Below are 21,099 nucleotides of genomic sequence, written 5' to 3'. Positions count from 1 at the left end.
TATCTACACTGGCACCTTATTCAAGGATACCGTATCCTGGCTGACTCAAGTCTTGAAAAGTCTTGTTCTCAGACTTAAGAGACTTTGCAGATTACTAGGTGACTTCCTACACAGAACACACAAAAGCACTTAAATATAATCTAGCCTTTAACCAGGAAAACATACTTTCATACTCCTCCTGTTTTCCTCTTCCTGAAGCAAGCTGATACAACCAAAACAGCACTTAAAATGTAGACAAACATTCTTGACAATTCTTTCAACATTACCGGGCCACACATAAGTAAAATCTAATTCAAAGGGAAAAAGCAAGCATTCACAAACAAAGATGTGAAACATCAAGTGGCAGAAAAAGCACTAGTAGCAAAACACTAAAGGAAAAAAACCTAGAAAACTGTCCGAACAACCAAACACAATTAAAAACACACATAAAGAAACAGATGTGCTAAAGCAGATCTTGAAACAAATTTTCCTTTCTCTGTCAAAGACACCTCAAAACAATAGCTCCAGTCCACTGAGAAGACAATCTTTCACACACCCTGAACACAAAGTAATTGGCTGGATTTACCAACTGGTAAAGGCTATACACTATGTCATATACAGTCTGTACTGTAATGTCCATAACAATAGAACATGATTGATTTCTAACTTTTTTTTACTCCAATTAAATCTTCAGAATGACAATTATGACAGACATCTTTGGACAACTCTAAATATGTAGTCTTCAAAGTATTTAGCAGTCTCCTTACTACAGAGATAATTATCATAATTGAACTTAGCAGTATGTTTTAGAATGTATACAGTCATGATTCACCACAGTTAATCCACAACTTTACTGCAGTCCAATAGAGGCATGATGCTCTAACATTCTCAGAAGATTTCATAGGCCATTTAGAATGGATTCCAGTCTAAGGCTGATACTGCAAGTACTAATAAGTTACCAGATTTTTTTTCCCCACAAAGACCACTGAGTGCACTGAATTCTACAAGACTACAGACAGGTCAACCAATCCAGAAGCTGACTAGAGCCAGCTCTTGCTTTATTTGAAGCAAAACGATAAATTTCTTTTTGAACACCAAAAAATTAAAATAAAAGTCACTATCTCAAGGACTTACCTTCAGACTTCAACTTTGTAAGAACAAAAATCAGGTAGTTGTTGAAATCTGGGTACTGATTAAGTTGTTCTAGTTTCTGAAGTGAAAAACTGTTAAGGAAAGTTGAATCTTTACATACAATATTTACAGCTTTCTGGATACGAAGATTGTTATATTTGTTATGTACTGCTACATCAATTCAATCAGCTGTGACTATAAGCTCATTACATACAGAATATGAACAACCTAAAAACAGTTTCTGTAATTTTCTCACTGAAGCAATAGCTTTTAGTTATGGGGAAGTCTAAAAAATAATCCATGGGAAGACACAAAAATTAACAGATGCTTAAAGATACCTGTAAAGCTGTATCACTGCAACAGGCAGCTGAACATTACCAACAACTGTCTAGTCAAATGGATCAAAATGTAACAGAAAGGAGAAGAAAGAACAAAAAGAGCAGTATTTAAGAGAAACTTAATGAGAAAACACTTAATTGGTCTATGAAATTAAGACTAGTTCTTGGACCAATTTTCTTAGCAACTCCTTCACCCACTTAACTTTTCCATTTTCATTCCATGAAACATACAACAAATTAAACTGAAAAATATCTGAAACCATACTAATTTATAACTGTACTAACAAAGGGTTTTATCTAATGTATACTTCCCACTTCATTGTATTTGACACCTGAACACCTAAGTGTGCTAAAACAGCATCATAAAGAAACAGCATTGCAGAATAAACACACAAATTTTTTATTTTTCTACAAAAAATTATGGACTAAGTTACTTTAAATTTGAAACCATTAATCACAACCCCACTTGGACATGCTATTAAACAGCATCCTGGAACAGACACCACAATTCCTTTCTTTTTCTGTGTGGAACCTTTACACTTACACACACACACAAAGCCTTCTACCACTAACTTTTACTAGCCAACATCGACATAGCAGGGAGTTTTCACTATCTCTTAAAAAGAATTTCAAGCATCAGTTAAAAGGACTTTTGTTCAGTTAAGTTCTATACATCATCAAGACAGACAGGATCACTTATACTGCCCATCATGAATATATGATGCTATAGCTCAATAAACAAACAAAATGTAATTAAATTATCTGAAGCAAAGCTTTAAAGCGTAATTTTACAGTAAAGCTACATTATAAACATTGTTCCTATAAACACTTTGATATGTTAAATACTAAAGAGCATCAGTTTAAGCTTGAGGCATTATCAGAAGACTACTTCTTTAGACTCTTCTGTTTAGGATTTTTTAAAGAAAGCAATCATATTTTAAAAATTTAGAACACAGCTGAAAGAACAAGATGATCAAGATGCAACTGACCTTCACTTTTCAGACAGGAGCAGAAACCTTCCTGACAGTCACTGCATTTGCTACAAAAGTGTAGAAGTGGAGCAAATTTGGCTTAAATCTAAACTCTTAATATAAATGTTTACAGACACACATATGTTCTTACCTACTTAAATAAACTCTGTTGCCTTCTGTGGAGACCTTCAAGAAAATGCGTTAAATAAAAAGAGATCCAGATAACAAACTCCTCATAGAATTTCAGCACTTCTATAAATTTCATAGCACTTATGGCTAGTGCAAGGAGCAGGAAACAATAAATGAGGCCTTTACTTTTTAAGGCCTACGCTTCTATCAGTCCTAATTTAAGGTTTTGCTTTCTCAATCCTTACTCCTTAAAACCTTGGTATTCATTACTTCTACAATGAAGAGTAACCAGTAGGGAGGGGTGGGGGGGAGGGCCGCGGTGGGAAGGGAAAGAGGAGGGATGGGAGTGAAAAAACATCAATCCACAACACCAAATCAAAGCAGTACAAGAAACTACGTACTGTAGAGCTCCACATTTTCGTGAATTTTAAAGAGCCGAGTTTCAGGATCAAGCTTCCAGACAAATAAAAACATCCTGACCACGCACCAAAATGCGCAGTGTCAGAACCAGCAGGCCCACGAGGGCGCGCAGGCAGCGGCTCTGCCAGCGGCCCTACCCCCACCAGCTACGGCTTTCACCTCGAACCCCGGCGCCAGATTACTTCGAGAGGCCCCAGCTCGCCCCCTCTCTGCCGCGGGGACAGCGGGCACACCCCGCGGGACACTCCCGGCCCCCTCGGCGGGACCCGCCGGGCCGAGGGCCCCGTTCCCGCTTGGCCGCCCTGGGGGCTGGGCGGGGGAACCCGAAAGAGCGGCGGATATCGGAGGAGACGTGCCCGCTTTGAAAATAAATAAATAAATTTGAAAAAAGGCCCCCTATGGTCAAACCCAAAGCGGCCCTTGTGTCTGGGCTAGCAACAGGTGCCCAGTGCCCGCCGGGTGAAGGCGGCTACGCGGCCCACAGGCCGCCTCGGCGGTTCAAACGCCGCGCCACGGCTGCCCGCTCCGGCCAGGGCTCGGCCTCCCGCGTTGCGGCGGCTCCCCGGCCGGGCCGGCTCAGCTGCCGCAGCGCCGGCCCCGCTGCCGCGCAGGCCACGCTCCCCCCGCCCGCCCACGGCCACCCCCGGCCCACTCTCGGGGCCCCGCCAGCCTCGGCCAAGGATACTTGTTGCACGGCTCTCTGCGTGGTGGTGTCCGGGGACTGGGACTCCTTGAGCAGCTGCAGGATCTGCTGGAGCCCCTGCTCGTCGGGCTTCCACTCGTACTCCATCTTGGCTGTCTGGAAAACAGCAGACAACAGGCGGCCGCGGTTGGCGGCGCGGCAGGGCCCGGGCGGGGGCGGGCGGAGATGAAGGAAGGCCGGCCAGGGAAGGGGCGCGGCAGTGCCCGCTCCGTTCCGCTCCGGCTCTCGTGCCCCCACGCACCCCAGCAGCCGCTGGAGAGACGCAGACCACCGACCTGCTCCCGCTGCTTCCGCGCTGAGCAGAGACTGAGTCACGACGAATTTGTGATCCGGCCCGAAGAGCCGCCTCGCGTCCTGCTGGGTCCTAGCGCCGGGCACGGCTCCGCCCGCCCGGGCCGCCTCGGGGCCGCCGGCGCCGCCGTCCGCCTTTCCCCGTTGCGTCCCACACTGCCAGGAGCCTGCGGGCGACAGAACGCGAGCACCTCAATCCTGGCCGACGGGAAACGGGGAGCCCACGCCGCCCACCCGAGAACAGACAGAAACCTCCAGCGAACGGGACAGGCGAAGAGCGGAGGGACGCCCCGGGCCCGGCCCAGCCCCCTGGGATAGCGCCCGGCAACGAGTGCGAGGCTCCCGCCTTGCCACGGAAGAGATGTGCGGGCGCGAAATCAGAGCCCGGGGTCAGGAACGTGGTACCTGCTCCACATCTACGTCATTTGGCTGAGCGCTGAGCAGATCTCACAAGTTCCCAATTCCGCATGTAAAGAGGGAACAGGACAAAGTACGCATGGAAGTAGGGGGAGGTTGGGGCGTGCAAACTCCAGAGAAATTGCTTTGAATATCCACTGTAACTTAAACTGAGACCCAAAATATATCACGGGAGATCTCGAGTTAAAATTGATAATTTAGATACATATGTATATATGTAAAATATGCATTACACATGTATGTATGCAGTTATTTTAATGTAATATACTAACAGAATAATACATGCTGTTTAAAACTGGTCTAAAACGTGAAAGACAGTAATTCCCTGGTTTTTATAACCTTACTTTTAGTCACTGTGTAAGCACCTCACTTGACATGAAAACTAGTTTCTGCTGCAGTACAGAACTCAGTTGAAACGTTACAATCTCAGCTGTAGCAACTGTTCAGAGGCATTGAGGACAGGGAACACTACTGATTCCTAGGGTGCATCCCAGATAATTTGCTGCATGCCTCTTTGTCTCACCTCCCCAACACTGACTGTCCAGTCCAAGGTTCTAAGAAGTGTCCTTAGCTAACTTTTCTTCTATTACTATGTGATGATATTATTGACGGAGACAAAATCAGTACTGCAACTAGTGCTGTAGTTATCACAGGACTTTTTGGGAGACAACAAAAGCTGAGCACCTCTTGAGAGTTTGCTGTACCTAAAGATGAAGTCAATAAGGCAGGTACATAAAGACGTGCCACTACTTAGTAGGAAAGAATAGGCACAAGATTTACATGAGATTTTTCTGATCAGGGTGAATCTTCGCTCATTTCACCCCAGTATAGGAACATGTCAAAACAAAAGGATTTTGATACACACCATTAAAACTGATGTTAATGGCTCCCACTGTATGGGCAGGAGAGATCTTTCTGGGATGTGTGCATAGCTCTAACAGATGAAAGCTGAAGTCCAACAAATCAGGAAAGAGCTAATGTGGGCTCATTCACCTAACTGTGCATTAGAAGTAAGGTTGTAGAAACTTGATGTTTCTTTGAGACTTCTCCCACATCTGTCAAGTTTGAACTTGATTAGAGCTTCAAAAGTTACTATTCAGAAATTTTGACACAAGGATTATATCTAATATTATCTGGAAACAAAGCGTGCTAAAGAAGAACAACATTAAAAATGGGAAACGAGGGAAAGAAAGGAAGATTGAGAGACAGAACAGGAAAGAGCAGGTAGAGAAGCATGGCATGGATCCATAGCCAAGAAGAAGATAAGTTTCCTTTCCAAGAATGTAACTAGAATTCAGTCCTGGTAAGAATTCCCACTTCAGCAGTGGAAAGGACAGAAAAAAGCCTACAAATTGAAGTATGAATGGGAGCATCTACAGAAGCTTTACATGACCATCCTCGAAGACGGGTTAAAATAATTTATGAGACATTATGAAGATGAGAAGGTATTCTGCAAGATGAGGTGTCTCCTTCAGCTTCTGAAACCTGTATGAAACCGGAGGAGGAACCTATCTCTAGTTGTCCAAATTATGTAAGGAAGCAGAAATCGAAATAATTTGACTGAGACAAGGAAAAAACCTTTGAGTTGAAAGCATTACAAAAAAAAAAGAGAGAAAATGGTTTATTTCTGTATTGCATTTATATATCTGTATGGTATGCCTTTTTTGTTTTCTACTACCTGTTTTCCCCAAGCAAGAATCTTCTTGTATAGAAAGGAAATCAGAATAAATGTTAAACAAAGTACCGAAGGCATGAATGCTACCCTCCAAAACACAGCCTGGTTCATCCCACTTGATCAGCAAAATGCAGCATAATTAAATTTGACACACTTCATCTATAAAATTTAAGATTACAGAAGCTCTCTGAAGAGAGAAGCCTTATTAATGCTGAGGAATATTTGATTTCTCTGTTATCCAGACTTCAGATGTCATGCACTAACCATAATCCACTATTATCACAATGTGTGATACTGAAAACAAACAAAACAATTACATGCCCAAACACCTATATCTTTAAGATATTTATCTCTTCACAGACCTTGCAATTTTCTACTTAAGTATCCACAAAAAGCCTATACAATTTTTTTTCTTCTGTTTTCTTGACCTTTTCCATTTCCCTCCCAGAATTCCCCATTAAGGCTGAAATGACACATACCTGGCATACAAGGAAACAAAAGAAATGGCTACAATACGTACTGCTGCTAAATTATTCAAAATCCAGGTTTTCTTAGAGTAGTAGCTGTGAATGCATGAGACAGGCTTTGATTCTCGCTTCTTCCCAAGATGATTAACCCAACTTTTTTTCTGCAAAGTCTCCTTACCATCACATCGGAAAGCATTTGGTTCTAGGTCTTTTAATGTCTCCTGTTGCTTTTCATTATGTTATAAGCAGATGCCAACAGGAACTTGGATTAGAATCTGGTTTCTGATCAGCCACATGTATTAATTGACAGTCAAAACACATACAGACAGAACAAATAGGAGATTCATAACAGAATACCCACCCCATCCCTCCAGTCTCAGTGTACTTACAAAAGAAACAGGAAACTGGTGCAAATCCCTCCCAACAATCAACCAGAAAAGAGACTGAGATCTGTACTGCTAGAAAGATGTCCCATCCCTCAAATGACATCAATTCCAAGCTGTACATTTGGAAACTACAACTTTTCACTGCCAGTGGTTTTGAAACTAGTTTCAAGTAATTATTCTCTAGGAAAAATTAATTCTCAAAACAGTCCTAATTTCAGAACTGTTAGACAGTTTCAGCCACTTAATCCTTTAGAAAATTTTTCCCATTCTTTAGTTTTGTTCCATTGGTAATACTAGAATATTTTTTAAAATTTTGAGAGAATTCTAATAGCGTTCTTCTTACCATAAAATTCAGGCACTGTAACCCATAATATTGGTATTTAATAATGGTAATCAATCATTCAATCAATTGCTAAAATTCAGCCTTCTGATTTTCTGCACAAACTGCTTACAGTTTTTTTCTGCAAAGGATTATATGCACCAAGGAAATAACACATATTCCATAACAGCTTTCTGTGTAAACCCTCTTATGTCAAGCTGAGAGTGATGTAGATTAAGAAAAGCAGGAAAAAAGCTCTCATAGCACAGAATAAATGTGTTTATGTGAAGGAGCTCATGCAGAATAGCTACTGCTATACTATTTTGCAATGCTTTGTGCCTGGAGACATGCCCTAAGCTTTCACTTAAGAAGAATACTGGTAGACCTCACATCCAACATATCAAATAAGCATCCATTCTGAAACATTTGATGCACTCTGAGTTCAGCTGTATGATACGAGATTAACATTTACTACACAATTAATTTGAATAGTCTTAGGAAGAAGACATTTTGACCCTGTGAAGCACACCAGAGAGGTTACTAAGGAGATACTATGAAGACAGTTTGAAAGGATTTTGTGTGCCTCACTGAAATGTCTATGAAATTAATTTTCTAGTTTTCCAGGGCTGATTGGTTATGATATAAGGATTGTTTTAAACAGAAACAAAGCAAACTTTAGAAGAATATTTTTAAGATGGAGTCTCAACATTAATTTGTGTTGTATAAAAATCAGAGACAGAAGATTACTGTTTTCTAATGCAACACTAAGCAATTCCCCTACTGCAAGTGTAATTCTGTTGAAGGTAGAACTTTGTGGTTAAGACTAGCACAAAGGGTATTAACTTGCCAAATGGAGTGGAATCTCTTCCTTGTAACTAAGGCTGCAAAAACCCCCTAATTTTTAAGAGCTCTTCAATGTCACACTGGATGACAAAAGACCAAGAGGAAAATCACCTAGCAAAAGATTAACCAAATTCAACATGATGCATCATATAATCGTAAGCCTTGGTCTAAAGAAAAAAGCTTTGTGAAATGTACCAAACTAAGAATGTGCTTCATTGGTAGCATTAAGACTATCTTAAAAAATAACTTTTTTATTACCTATAGACAGAACTTCTTCTACCTCTGAGGAGCAATTTGACAACAACATTTAAAGCAGCAAATATCTGGGCTTTGAAGTAATATAACTTCAGATTTGTGTACTGTTAACTGACCTTTGTTTCCTACTGTTATTCATTCTCTCTGGTCAGTAGGTCTAGGAGCTGAATAAGCTGAAGAAACTGAGAGAAATGTTAGCTTTCTACCCTCCTGAGATAATTCCAGCTAGAGTTCATTCTGTCTTATGTTGTGTATGAAACTAGAAACTGTGTATGTGTACAAATGTTCCCATAGTACAACACCTCGTAATGAAGCTGAACTCAGATTTCCTAGAGCTGAGATTTCAATATTCGAGGCAAATAAATTTGTAATGGGTTTGCTGCCTGTAGAATACCATCAATTTGATGATAGACTTTTGCTGAGGGTATCTACAGTTACAACAAGGTATCTGCTCATGAAATTTGTTACACTGTTGCTGGTGTGAAAGGAAGAGCTGTTATGGCTCATTATTGTTGCAGTCGCCATCCATGATTTCAGGAGCAGTATTTCTTTTTGCAGATAATGTCTGTAAAAGCCTGCACTGTGGAATCCCATTGAACAGATGAAATAGTACTCAGGAAAACCGTACTCAGGAAAGCCTGTAATTCCACTCTACTGACAGAAGTACATTCCCTCTTTATTTAATGAACACCTCTGCTTCTTATGCATCAAATGAGCATAGAGAAAAGAGCACAGCAATACAGTTTCCACATATATGAAGGTACAAAACCATCACACCAATGCAGATAAAATGGATGACCAGCCTCAGCATGTGCTAATATTCCTTGTTTCGTAGAACAATTAAGACTTAATTCAAATTAGGATAACAAACACCAATATATAGCACAGGCTTACTACAGGTCAGAACTGAAACCCAAATCTCTTGCTGTTTCATGGGTTCAATTAGACACACAACATTTTCAGCTAAAGGGACAAAAACCAGCCAAGCTTTCACCAACTACAAAATCATTACAACCATTTTGATTTCAAATTCTGCTTTGACAGGATGAAACACATTAATGATAACACCATTGTTATCATTAATGAAATGTCCAGCTGAATGAAGTTGTAGACAGTGCAAAACTGCAAAGATCTAGACTTAAAATGCCTTTGATCAACTAATGTAGACAAGGATGCACCATCTCTTCAAATGTATCAGTATGAGAGGACAAGAGGAAATTACCTTAAGCTGAGACAGGTGAGATTCTGATATTAAAAAAAAAAAAAAATCACTGTTAGGGTGGTCAAGTATTGTAACAGGTGGCCCAAAGAGGTGGTGGAGTCACCACTCCTGGAGGTGTTCAACAAGCATCTGTACCTGGCACTGGGTGATGTAGTTTAGTGGTGACAGTGGTTCTGCTGGATAGGTGGTTGGACTGGATGAGCTTTTGGATCCCTTCCAATCTTGATGATTCTATGATTCTATGATCATTTCATTTCCACAGCTAGAGATATCAAGTGGAAAATGATTTGCCCCACTACAATCACACACATTGGATACTACAATGGAAATACATACTTTTAATGCTGGCAGTCAGAAAACAACCTAAAACTCAGTGGAGAGCTGTTTGAGAAAAACATCACCTCATGAATTTGTGACAAAGACTACCAGATCAATCAGCTAAAATATTAAATGGTAGAGGGAGTGTACAAAGGATGAAAGGCATCATTCTTGCAAGTCCAGTCTTATTTAAACCTCTACTGTCAAATTTTATGTCTGAAATCCAACATGTGCTTTTTGCCTGCTTAAAATTGTTTTAAGCATTATTAGTATCAAGTGCATATGAGCCCTATTCTACTCCCTGCTTACAGTATACAGTAAGATTTCTTTGTCTGAGCTGTAAGAGGCAAAGCAAATGGTATCTGATGGAGGATTTTTGCTGAACTTCAGTTTTTCTACTTGGTAATTCAGGCTTCCCCAAGATGCAGACAAAAATCAAAATGATACACAGCTTTTGAACCTGTTCCTTGTGATAGTTCAGAATGCAGACTTTTGAAAACATCTGAGGAAACTAGTAGATTTAACTTACAAACAAAGTTACAGCTGAAAATGACCATATGCATGGATGGGTATAAGGCTGTGAAAAAAGAGATGCAGTCCCTGAAATTCTAGCATTCACTTTCTTTCAGGTATACATTCATTCTTATCAACTAACAGAGATTAATAAAAATAAAGACACTAACAGATGCATGATTCCTGTTTTGACTTACTGCATGGTTGAGCAGGTGGTCCCTGCAAATCTTGGAAGGAATCTCATACAGTGAGAGACTCCATGGTGCCCTTTCCTCTCACAATGGTTTAGGCAAGACAGACAGGGCCTGTGCGTGAGCCCTGGTGGCACAGGCACATGATAAACATCTGCTGCTCTTCTTTTACAATAATGTTTGCAGCCAAAATCATCCCAAAATTAAATACAGCACATGTAAAGGAGATTACACTTCATCATGGAACAGTGACAAATTTGGGGCAGTTCTTGGCCCCGAAAAGAATGCATTGTTTATTTAAAATAAGGTTATTCACCATTATTTAAAAAAAACTTAATCTAAGTAAGTGGCAATCTGTTTTTAAGCTAGTGTTAAAAAAAATCTGTACAATCATGAACCAAAATACATCATAGTTCTCGAATTGTTGCCAATATGTAGGTGCTTATAAACCAACCAAGTTTTGTGCAAAATATATATAAAGTACAGATATATACCCCATGAAACAATTCACTAATTTAAATTCCTTTTTGTACAACATTATCTTAACAATTGTAAAAAATAATAACACATAAGAGGGTAAAAATTATGAATCTCACTAAATAAGAAAGAGAACTTGTAAAGGTGCTGAAGACCTTTTGCTAGTAGAAAGAAGTAACAAATACAATTCGAATGGCGTATGTATTTTTAAGTATGTTTTGATGCATAAATGAGGTAAAAACAATCTATTGTAGAAAAGCTAAATTAAAACCAAATATAAAAAATTAAATCTTTTGGCCTTCCAATTAAAATTATTAAAATTAGATATTTTACACTGTTTAAATCATATCACTGTCTTTTCATAGTATGCACCCACTATAAAGAAACCAACTGTAAAGAAAACTCAAAATATTGAGAAGTCTGCTCTGGAAAGCCCATCAGGCATAATTTGGAATTCAGTACAGAGTTCAAGGCAAAAATGATATTGGGAGCCTTAAGACCTGATTAACCAGGATTAGGTGTTATTTTTACTTCTTGGCAAAATACCTTGCATCCCAGGGTACACAGAATTCAGAACCACACACTCGTCTACTTTCCTCCCAGTCCTTTTCTGAACACTCTTATGTGTTTTAAAACCTTTACACACAGAACATGCACTAGGACATGCAAGTGTCAGTGACACCACCACTGTCTGATCTGTCATTGGTAACAACAGTGGTGCTTTGGTGATACTTGCAATACTGACAGCAACAGTGCTGGCTGAAACATCATCACTGGTCACTGTAATGGAATGCTAGTGTATTTTTCCCTGCATAGCTGATGAATTTCCTTACTGCAGTGAGTGGCTCATCTAAGGTTCTTAAGGTGCTGTTGCCTCAAGGAAATGGCAGTATTTCAGTTTCTATTAGTTAGTCCCTGCATGTAGTTATCTGTCCGGCATAGGGATAAATGGGTGGAGTCATATATGAGCAGGCAGGTACACAAATGTAAGATCTACAGAAACCTTCAGAAAGAAACTGGAATTAAATCTTTTCCAGTAAGCTTGAGTTCAGGGTGCTCTCTAGTCTCTAATGTCAGATAAATATTCTGAAATTACATCCTTGTGGAAAAGGGTGAGGAAATAATTACTGATCTGGAATGGAGCTTCTTCCAAAAGAGAATGTGTTCATCAGTGAGAGCAGTCAACTGCTCCAATCATACACATAAACAAAAGGATTACACACTACCCACCCTAATCAGAGAAGCAAAACTTTTAAGGTAAATAAGGAAATAGGACCTATTGATCTTAATGAAAATGCTAAAAAATGACTGCATACTCCTTTGGAAGCCTCAGATGAACAAGGGAGTATAAAACAATGATGGATAAAGGCAGAAGCACTGCCACCCCCAAACTGTTTCTGCATCTATATACACAGTGGAATTTGCAGACACATCAAAACCAATGTTTTTGCCTTCTCTGAATATCAGTATTTTCAGATGGTAAGAAATTACATGAGTTGAATGTATGATTGTTTAATACAACAGTTAGAATCCAAGTGCTTCAAGATTAACTTGGCAGAAATTTTGTGAGACAACTACAAAAGAACAGAGAAATGTCTGTCTCATTAAAGACAGATTATTGATACAAATTAAAACAGTACTAAAAATTCCTAAGGAAAATTTCCAGTTTTCATCTGACCAAAGAAATAAAACTGACTGAATATTGTGGCAAGGAAAGATCTTAGGAGTGAAGACTGTTTCAATTATTAGATGCACAGTGAATATCTAATAGAATGGCCACTGGAAAAATGCTTAAACTTTTTCAGTTTAAGCATATTAAGTCATATTCTAAATGCTCTTGAATACGACATCTGAAGATGAGGTTTTAGAGAGGTCTCAGATTTCCAAATAAACAAGATATTCAAGTTGCTATAGTTTGAAGCCAACAGACATCACAGAAGAAAACTGAAGGAGTTCCTCTACACACATCTTCATGGCCCTTTCCAGCAATGACTGTTAAGAGATCACTGACTAATTACAGGTAGACTGTGGACTTACACTGTCTAGTTTAAAAAAAGGCACAAATACAGGAAGCAATTTAAAACCAAAACTACAACAGTTTAATTCTTACTGTACTCTCTCATTTCTAGCCTTGGTTTTTTTTTAAAAAAGTATTCTCACAACTGTAGCTGTGAGATCAGTTTTGAAGCAATGTCAAACCAGTATAAATGAAATTGCAAGCAAGTCTGAAGGCAAGCAATTCACCTTACCTAAAGCTCCTGTGCTGAAGTGGCTACATAGCAGTTTCTGCACAGAGAGAGATTGTTACTCTACAGATGAATGATCCCATAAAATTCCTTGGGCAGTTTAATGCAGCCTTAATCAACTTGCTGTCAGTCTCCTTAGCAATTCTTTTACCTTTCTGGTTAAAATGCAGCATTTCATGAAAGAAGAAACATTAGAAACCAAAATTAAATTAGAAGTACATCATGCATTTGGGTTAGAAAAGCAACACAAGCTTAAAGAATCTGAACATTTAAAAATACAACTTAGGCTGAGGATGAGGAATTTATTTGATGAGGAATTTATTTGTAATTCTTATTTAAGTTGTAAGTTTTTTATATTTTAGTAATTTAAATACTTTTATGTTGGTTTGTGGAGGATATTAAAATGTATTTGAATCAGAGACTACTTGCTGAGATCAGTTCTTTAGTCTAAATGATACATATGTAAATTAATTCCCTTAAAATGCTACAAACAAAACAACTAATACAAAATAAAAAATTAAAGGTTTTTAAAGGTTTGGTTTTCTTTTTCCTTGCACAAAGATAAAAGAAATTTATTTAGTGGAGAAACTGTAATTCGAAATAATTCAATCTGCCTTAAATGCATAGGTCATATAATAAATTGAAGACTGCTTAAATACATTTTTAATAAAAACCAGTTGCAAATCACTTCACCAACTCCACTAAATAAATTTGCTCGCACTCTACATATCATCTTTGTCTTAAAAAAGTAATGCAATCAGTACATGAAACATAAACTTATGAAAAGTTTAAACTACAGTCACAGGCTAAACTGGCTATAGCCAAGATAATAAATTAATATCGCTCCCCTATATAACAGTTCTTATACATTATCATAATGCAGAGCATGGTCTTTTTTCCCTGCTAGTGATTTTATGATCTTCACCTTGAGGATCAATTTATTGACCCTAGCACCATGCTTTCTCATATGATACCCTTTAAAATGTGTAATGCAAAAGGCATTCCAAGATACCTTCTAACCTTTCTCACATTTTATGTGGAAATTCTCTTTAGGTGAAATATTCACAGAGGTCTTAAGTCTCTTTCATACTTCTTATTCTCCCTGTATTTGCCTACTGGAAAACATTTATATGCTATTTTGTAATTCAGTTGTAAACCATATGCAGAAAGGGCTGTTTTGTTACACATCTGACATGTTAGAGCTGCATATGTTTGGCTTCTGGGCACTACCATAAGTAAAAATTAAATATAAAATTATATATTAAAATGAAAAAAAAAAAGCTATTTCCTGCATAAGAAGGCAGCCAAGTTTTTTAACTTCCTTCAAATTAGCTAGAATAACAAAACTGACTGTTTGACAATGTACTGAATGTCTTACATACAAGGTGTCATATATATAAATGAGAACACTTCTATATAAAATGGTCTTGCCTGATGTTTTAACACTGAGAGTGTTAAAGCCATTCAGCATGGATAAAACAAATATTGACTTTAATATTTTTTCAGAATTTCAAAATCAAACAGAAAAGTCTAACTGAGGAAAACAGAGGTTAGCTTCAAACACATTTTCAACCAAATTAGCATAATCTTAAAGGATGTTTGTATAATAAATAGTTTTCTCTATTTAACACTTACAGAAAATGTGAACAGGATAGCTGAACTTCACTAAGGTAAATATTTGTTTGCCTTCTTTCAGACCAACCTATAACAGGGATGAAGTAATTAATCTACATACTACTGTTGCAACAGAATAATCAATTTTATTATCTTTCATTGGTATCATCTTCTGGAGGACCCAAGGATTAAATTGCAATGAAAATATTACACTATATCTAACTGCTCTGAACTTGAGGCACCTCTTTGTAAGCTCCACAGAAGACACTAGAAGGGATGTTGCAGAGCTCAGAACCATGTACTACAGCACCTTTTCTAGAATTCCTTCTGACATGTAATATTTTATCAGCGATATCAGATTCTCAACTTAATTTTTAATGTCTTGCTTATTTATCACTTTATCACACAATTCTAAGACTTAGGATTTTTGCTATTATCTCTGATAAAACAAGAGCAAGAAGAAAATATGAAGAAAAAAAATATTATTTTCTATTATTGTTCTTCCTATTTGTAAAATTTTAGAACCAAATATATAGAAATACCTCCTTTTATTTGCAAAAATACCAAGTCAGTTTATGAATAATTCACTGGCCAACATTTAAAATTTCCACCACATTTTAGGTCCAACTTGTATGTCCTCATACAATTCAGAATAGTTACTTGTTTCTGGGGTATACTATTTCTCCTATGCTCCAAGAAATAATTTCGGTTAAGAAATTGTCCTTATGTTAAATTAAATTGGCACTATTACCCAAAGCAGGACTACAAAGAGATCGTCAACAGGCAGCCTCTGCTATCTCATTTAAAAAAATAAAATTAAAAAGAGAGAATCGCACCCCAAAATGGAGCCAAAATTGTCAAAGCCTCACTACGATCCATTAGCTGTGTTACGTAGAACAAAAGATACAAGGTAAGGACAGTATTCACAATGATTGGTAATTCTCAATCTCATGTGCTGATACAAAAATTCATATTATTAACTATTAAAAATATTTAAAATATTACAAATGCATCTTCAAATAGTATATTAATTTTCTTATATCTAGAATAAATATTTATTTTAAAAACATTATGCAACAATAGCTGAGAATAAAAATAGAACCAACAAACAAAACAATCCACCCAACAGCTGAACTCAGTGGTGTTTACATTCAAGACTAACCTAGAATTCCCTTATCAGCATCATCTTTTCCATCCCACATTTGAAAGACTGCAACTGGAAGTAGCAACCAAAACACAGCATACCTTGAGATGCACAATGCAAATGAGGAATGCTTTGAATACTGCCAATTGTGCTGTATTTGATTTTTGTTTGCTATTTTGATTCTGTGTAATCACCAAGAAATTAAGAGAACCACTGGAATGGACAATACTTGAGATAGGATTCCTTGCTAAACTGAAAAACATACTACCATCACAGATTGTAAAATATATGGCAAGTACACATTCGCTCAGAAAACGAACAGAATTATCTCCTGAGGGAACAGGAATTCTCCAGAAGCAAAGAACTGTGAAGTTACAGTGTGTTACCTACTTTTTAGTGGAGAAACAGAAGGAGACCACACCAAGTCTTCTACAGATACGTGGAAGATTTTGGAAGGAGGGTGTCTGAAGTCATTTGTCAATGTAATCAAATGACCAAATAAATTTTTACTTACAGAAGGTTAAAAAATGTTAAGACAGGAAGGTATCGGAAATATATTTGCACTTAGGGCATATGTGCTGTCTGTGTTACAGAGAATAATGAAACAAAATTAAGTTTTTTCAAACCAACCATTTCCCCTCATCAATTGACCTACTTCCATTTCTTTTTCAAGGAGCTCCAAAAGTATCTCTGCTCCAGACACTAATGTGGAGTCTGTTTTCTCACATGCAAGCAAAGAATGCAATTACATGAATCTTGTGTTCTTGTTAATATGATTCCCATTTGTTCAAAAGCTCTCATTCAAAGCTTGTCTTGTTTGGTTTTAACTACTTTTCATGGGCCAGATTCAACAAGTGAAGCTTCTGCCTCCTATGCAAAATTCATCTATTTGCATTACATTTAATGGACTGCAGTCACTCATGATTTCCAAAGACATGGCTTGGGGCCTGTCTGCACAAGAAAAAATAATTTATTTTGATTTAAGTTTGGCTTTTTTTCCTGATAAATTGACTCAAGCAAAACTGATGTAAAACAGACTGAAATATCTGTTTGGATTTTTGCACTGATTTCGCTTATCTAATAGAAGCAGCAATGTGTGCTTTTTAGTCTCTGATGAAAATTACTCTGGCCTTTCCATGCTTGTTTGCTACTGATTTTTCTTCCTGGCCTATAAAAAAAGTGGCCAAAGTGTAGCACAAATGCCACTTATGACTGTTTGAAAACTTAACTGAGCCACAGATTCTGGGTCTCACTGCTCCTATACAGCCAGCATAGCAATGGCCCCCTGGCCTCCGTAAAACCCAAGGAAACAGTTTGGAACTACTGCAGCCACCACCTCCACTCCACACACAATGAATAATTCTGCTGTCCCCACACAGAGTGCACTTCTGGTTCACGACAGAGGAAGAGGACCACGACTGGTAAAGAAGGAAGAACAGGATTAAGGAGGTACATGAATGCAAGGGAAGCCATGAATGCAAGGTTCCACTTTTCCTTCTGGAAGTGAAGGTTGTTGACATGGGTATGTGGAAGAGAAATTATGTGACTGAAGTCTGAAATAGAGAATAAATTTTTATGGGTGCAAGAAAAGCTTAAATGTGAGCATTGGACTGCAATCCTAGCTTGAATGATAGGAACATGCAGTAGGGAAGGTGGGAGAAGAGCCATAGATGAGGCTCTGGTTTGGCATGGTTGGAAAAGCATGACCCAGGATGCCAGAAGTAACTGACGGTGATCATATACCCACTAGGATTGGGAATGTCTGGTCTGTACTATCACACCATCATTCCTGCAAGTATGTTCTTTTTTAATTATAAGACAGTAAAATTTCTTGCATCTTTGTACCACCAGCTATCTATTTTCTATTCTTTGACAAAAACATTTTGTCTTGTCTTTTCTTCTTTCATATATAGAACTGACCTAATATTTATACTAATGCACTTAGTGGAAGGCTCACCATAAGCAGCACATTTTCAGTGTTTAAGGGTATCTCACAATGACTTGTAGAAAATACTCTACAAAATTAAATTACTTAATAGGAGAATAATTTAAGAGTATGATTCTGTTCTATAGTCAAGGTTTAAAAAGCAAAAATTTTCTTTAAACACAAATTTTATTTGATTTTATGCCTTGAGATTTGACTCACATAGACAAGGACATACACACTTAATGCAGACATATACACAAACTCAAAATTTCAAATGCATTCAGTACATGGGAAATTAACAAACAATTGTTTTTAAATTGTTTAAATTTCACTCTGGAGCCTGGTTTGGAAAAGAAAACCCCCTAAAGGTTAAAAGTGATATTTGGAGGTTTATTTCATATTGTTACTAAAAATAGCCATATTCCAAGGCATCCATGTATACATGCATAAATATGAACAGTGTTTTATCATGTACATGACAGGTCAGATACATAAACCAAACAGTGGATCTATACAACTATATCTCTTTCAATGAGACATTTAAAATAATTTCAGTATGACTTGCATAATATAGCTATACTAGTATCTTTCTGTATATGAATATATTATTATTTATATATGTACAATACATGCAATAAAAACCTTGTATAGTATATATCTGAAATCTATCAATGTATGTAGAAAAGCTAACTCAATTATCCAAATCAATACTGTAAAACAGTGAGTGGAAAGCAGTGGATTCAGTGATTGAAACATACTACTGTTACATGTACTTAAATACTAGTAGAATATGGAACCAAATTAATGGGTAATATTTATTTCTGTGATCAAAACTGATCACAACATATTAAGGCATGAAAGTAATGGAAAAGCAGTCCTAGCCTTTCAAACACAAAACAAAGAAAAAATCCTTCCTATTTCATGTTACCAGCACAACTTGATATTGACGCACTGATTAGTGCATATCAAGTTCATAAAACTTGTAAAACTTTTTATGACAAAAACCTTTTTTATGACTCTGACAACATTGGATCCATGAGAGATCTTTATTATTAAGACATTTAAAAGATAAAATATCAGTCTCTATTTCAGCCCTGATCTTTAACTGGAAAGATTCTGAACATCAGCTTTGATGGAGGAGGATTATACTTGGCCTTCCCTCCACTCTCATTTGTAGCCACAGCATCTTGGTGTGCCTGAAGTATGAACAGGATATACTCTACCACAGCTCTGCCAGTCTGCTGAACAGTTCTGTGCATACCTATCACCTGACTATAAGAGGTTTCAGGCCCCATCCCTGAAGCTAAAAATTAGGCACACATATCTGCTTTATTGAATATCCACATACCAGGAATTCTATACTGGATTCTAAATAAATATAACAGAAAAAGTGTGTCACATAATCCAGTAAAAGTCTACATTCATAAAGCAGATATGCTTGCACCTGTATTAGTCAATGAAACGTGTCATTGCCTGTATCCAACAGTAATCATGGTCCTTAGTCAATATTAATTCTAACCTAAGCTCTCCTCCTTTAACACAGTCAATGAACTGCTTTTGCAATCTGTCTCTACACCATCACAACTATTCTTTTGTCTTATCCTGCTTTGAGTATAAGCTAGCTAAATCTTGAAAAATGCATTCTTAAGTAATTTTGATCATACAGAAACTATTCTTCCCAACTGTAGGCACCTTTCCTCCATCCTCCCACATACCACTCAAAAATAACTACAGTTCACACAGCAGATGTAGAATGAAGGCTTATGGGCTCAGTTTCAAATTCTATCAAAGGCTCCTTTTAAGAGTTTGGGTATATGTCTATTTATTTTTTTTTCTGTTCAGTTACTAATTTCCAGAAGGAACAAAGTCAATTTTTATTCAATGTGGGTTGTAAGGATTTAACCACCCCTTTGATGTATTCGAATGCCACATTAAGGACTACTTAACTATGCAAGAGGACAAGCAAACAGGTTAAGAAGCTGTGGTGGCCTGAATTCATCGCAGAACAATCCTCACAGTAGTAGGAGAGTTTCTCAGGTCTTGAGCAGAAAGTCAAGTGAGAGGAATTGTAACCTCCACAGCAAGGAGACAAATATCTTGCAGACTAATCAACCCAGAAAGCGCTCCTGTCCTCTGTACAGTTGCCCCACAGAAGGTTCACAAGTTCCACTCGTCAATTTCCACTGAGTGCCTAAATTAATGACCTTTCCATGCAAACGACAGTACTAGACAATCACGAGATTTCTCGCCTCTCTAATTCTACGGAACAAAAATTTAAAACCCCGCCTAGGCAAATCTGTACAGCAGGGACCCTACACACGGCAGAAAACACGGTAGGAAATAGCACCACTGTTCCTCTATCCTGAAGCGACTTTCACTTTCTGGCACAATGCTGCGGAGACGGCGCCAGCCGTGACACCGGGAGGAGCCGGCGGAAAGGGGGACCTGGAGGGGGTATCTCGGGGGTCTGCCCGGATCCTCAGCTTCCAGCCGCTGCCTGCCCGGTATCTCCATCCATCCATCCATCCATCCATCCATCCATCCATCCATCCATCCATCCATCCATCCATCCATCCATCCATCCATCCATCCATCCATCCATCCATCCATCCATCTCCATCCATGTCCATCCATCCATGCCCGGTACGAGCGGCAGAGGCAGCCCACGGCCGAGTCCCCACGGCTCCCAGCCCAACAGCAGCGCGGAGGCCCCTGACATCGGCCGGGGCACGCGGCGGCGCTGGCGACTACCGGGGATGGGACTTCCCACCCCGCCCCTCACAACCCGGACACGTACCCACACCATCCCAGAGCCCGGCGGCAGGGGAGTGGCGAGGGAGCGGCCCGACCTCTCCCTCCACAGCTCCGCGCGGCGCCGCTCCGGCCCCCGAAATGGCTGAACAAAGGGAACCTCGCTCGACCGCCGCCGCCCCTCGATTGGCCGCGGGGCGGGGCCGGGGGCGGGGGCGCCGCTGCCCCGCTCACCCTGGCAACGGCGGGCGGGATGGAGCGGCGCTGAAATGGCCGCCCGGTCCCGCCTGCCGCCTCACGGTCCCCCAGCACTAACGGGCTCCGCCCAGGAATCCTTTCCCTGGGCTGCGCCAGGCTCCCCAGGCCGCCCCC

At 39.0% G+C, this 21,099-nt stretch overlaps 1 protein-coding gene across 1 annotated transcript in view; it reads right to left on the bottom strand.

The window, feature by feature from the left end:
- The window catches only part of TNPO1 (transportin 1), a 69,925-nt gene extending 49,049 nt beyond the window's left edge, over positions 1-20,876 (bottom strand). Inside the window, exons 1-3 of the mRNA XM_058823243.1 lie at positions 20,774-20,876; positions 3,654-4,129; positions 1,114-1,189 (exon numbers count right to left, since the gene is read on the bottom strand). Of these exons, the coding sequence (XP_058679226.1) occupies positions 1,114-1,189; positions 3,654-3,758 (181 nt within the window). The 5' untranslated portion in view covers positions 3,759-4,129; positions 20,774-20,876. The remainder of the gene's footprint in view (positions 1-1,113; positions 1,190-3,653; positions 4,130-20,773) is intronic.
- Positions 20,877-21,099: the final 223 nt, after the last annotated feature.

The sequence above is a fragment of the Ammospiza caudacuta genome, chromosome Z (genome assembly GCF_027887145.1).
Source record: "Ammospiza caudacuta isolate bAmmCau1 chromosome Z, bAmmCau1.pri, whole genome shotgun sequence".
In the NCBI taxonomy this organism is placed as follows: domain Eukaryota; kingdom Metazoa; phylum Chordata; class Aves; order Passeriformes; family Passerellidae; genus Ammospiza; species Ammospiza caudacuta.
The sequence above is the reverse complement of the archived record's forward strand: the minus strand, read 5'-3'. Positions and strand labels throughout refer to the sequence as shown.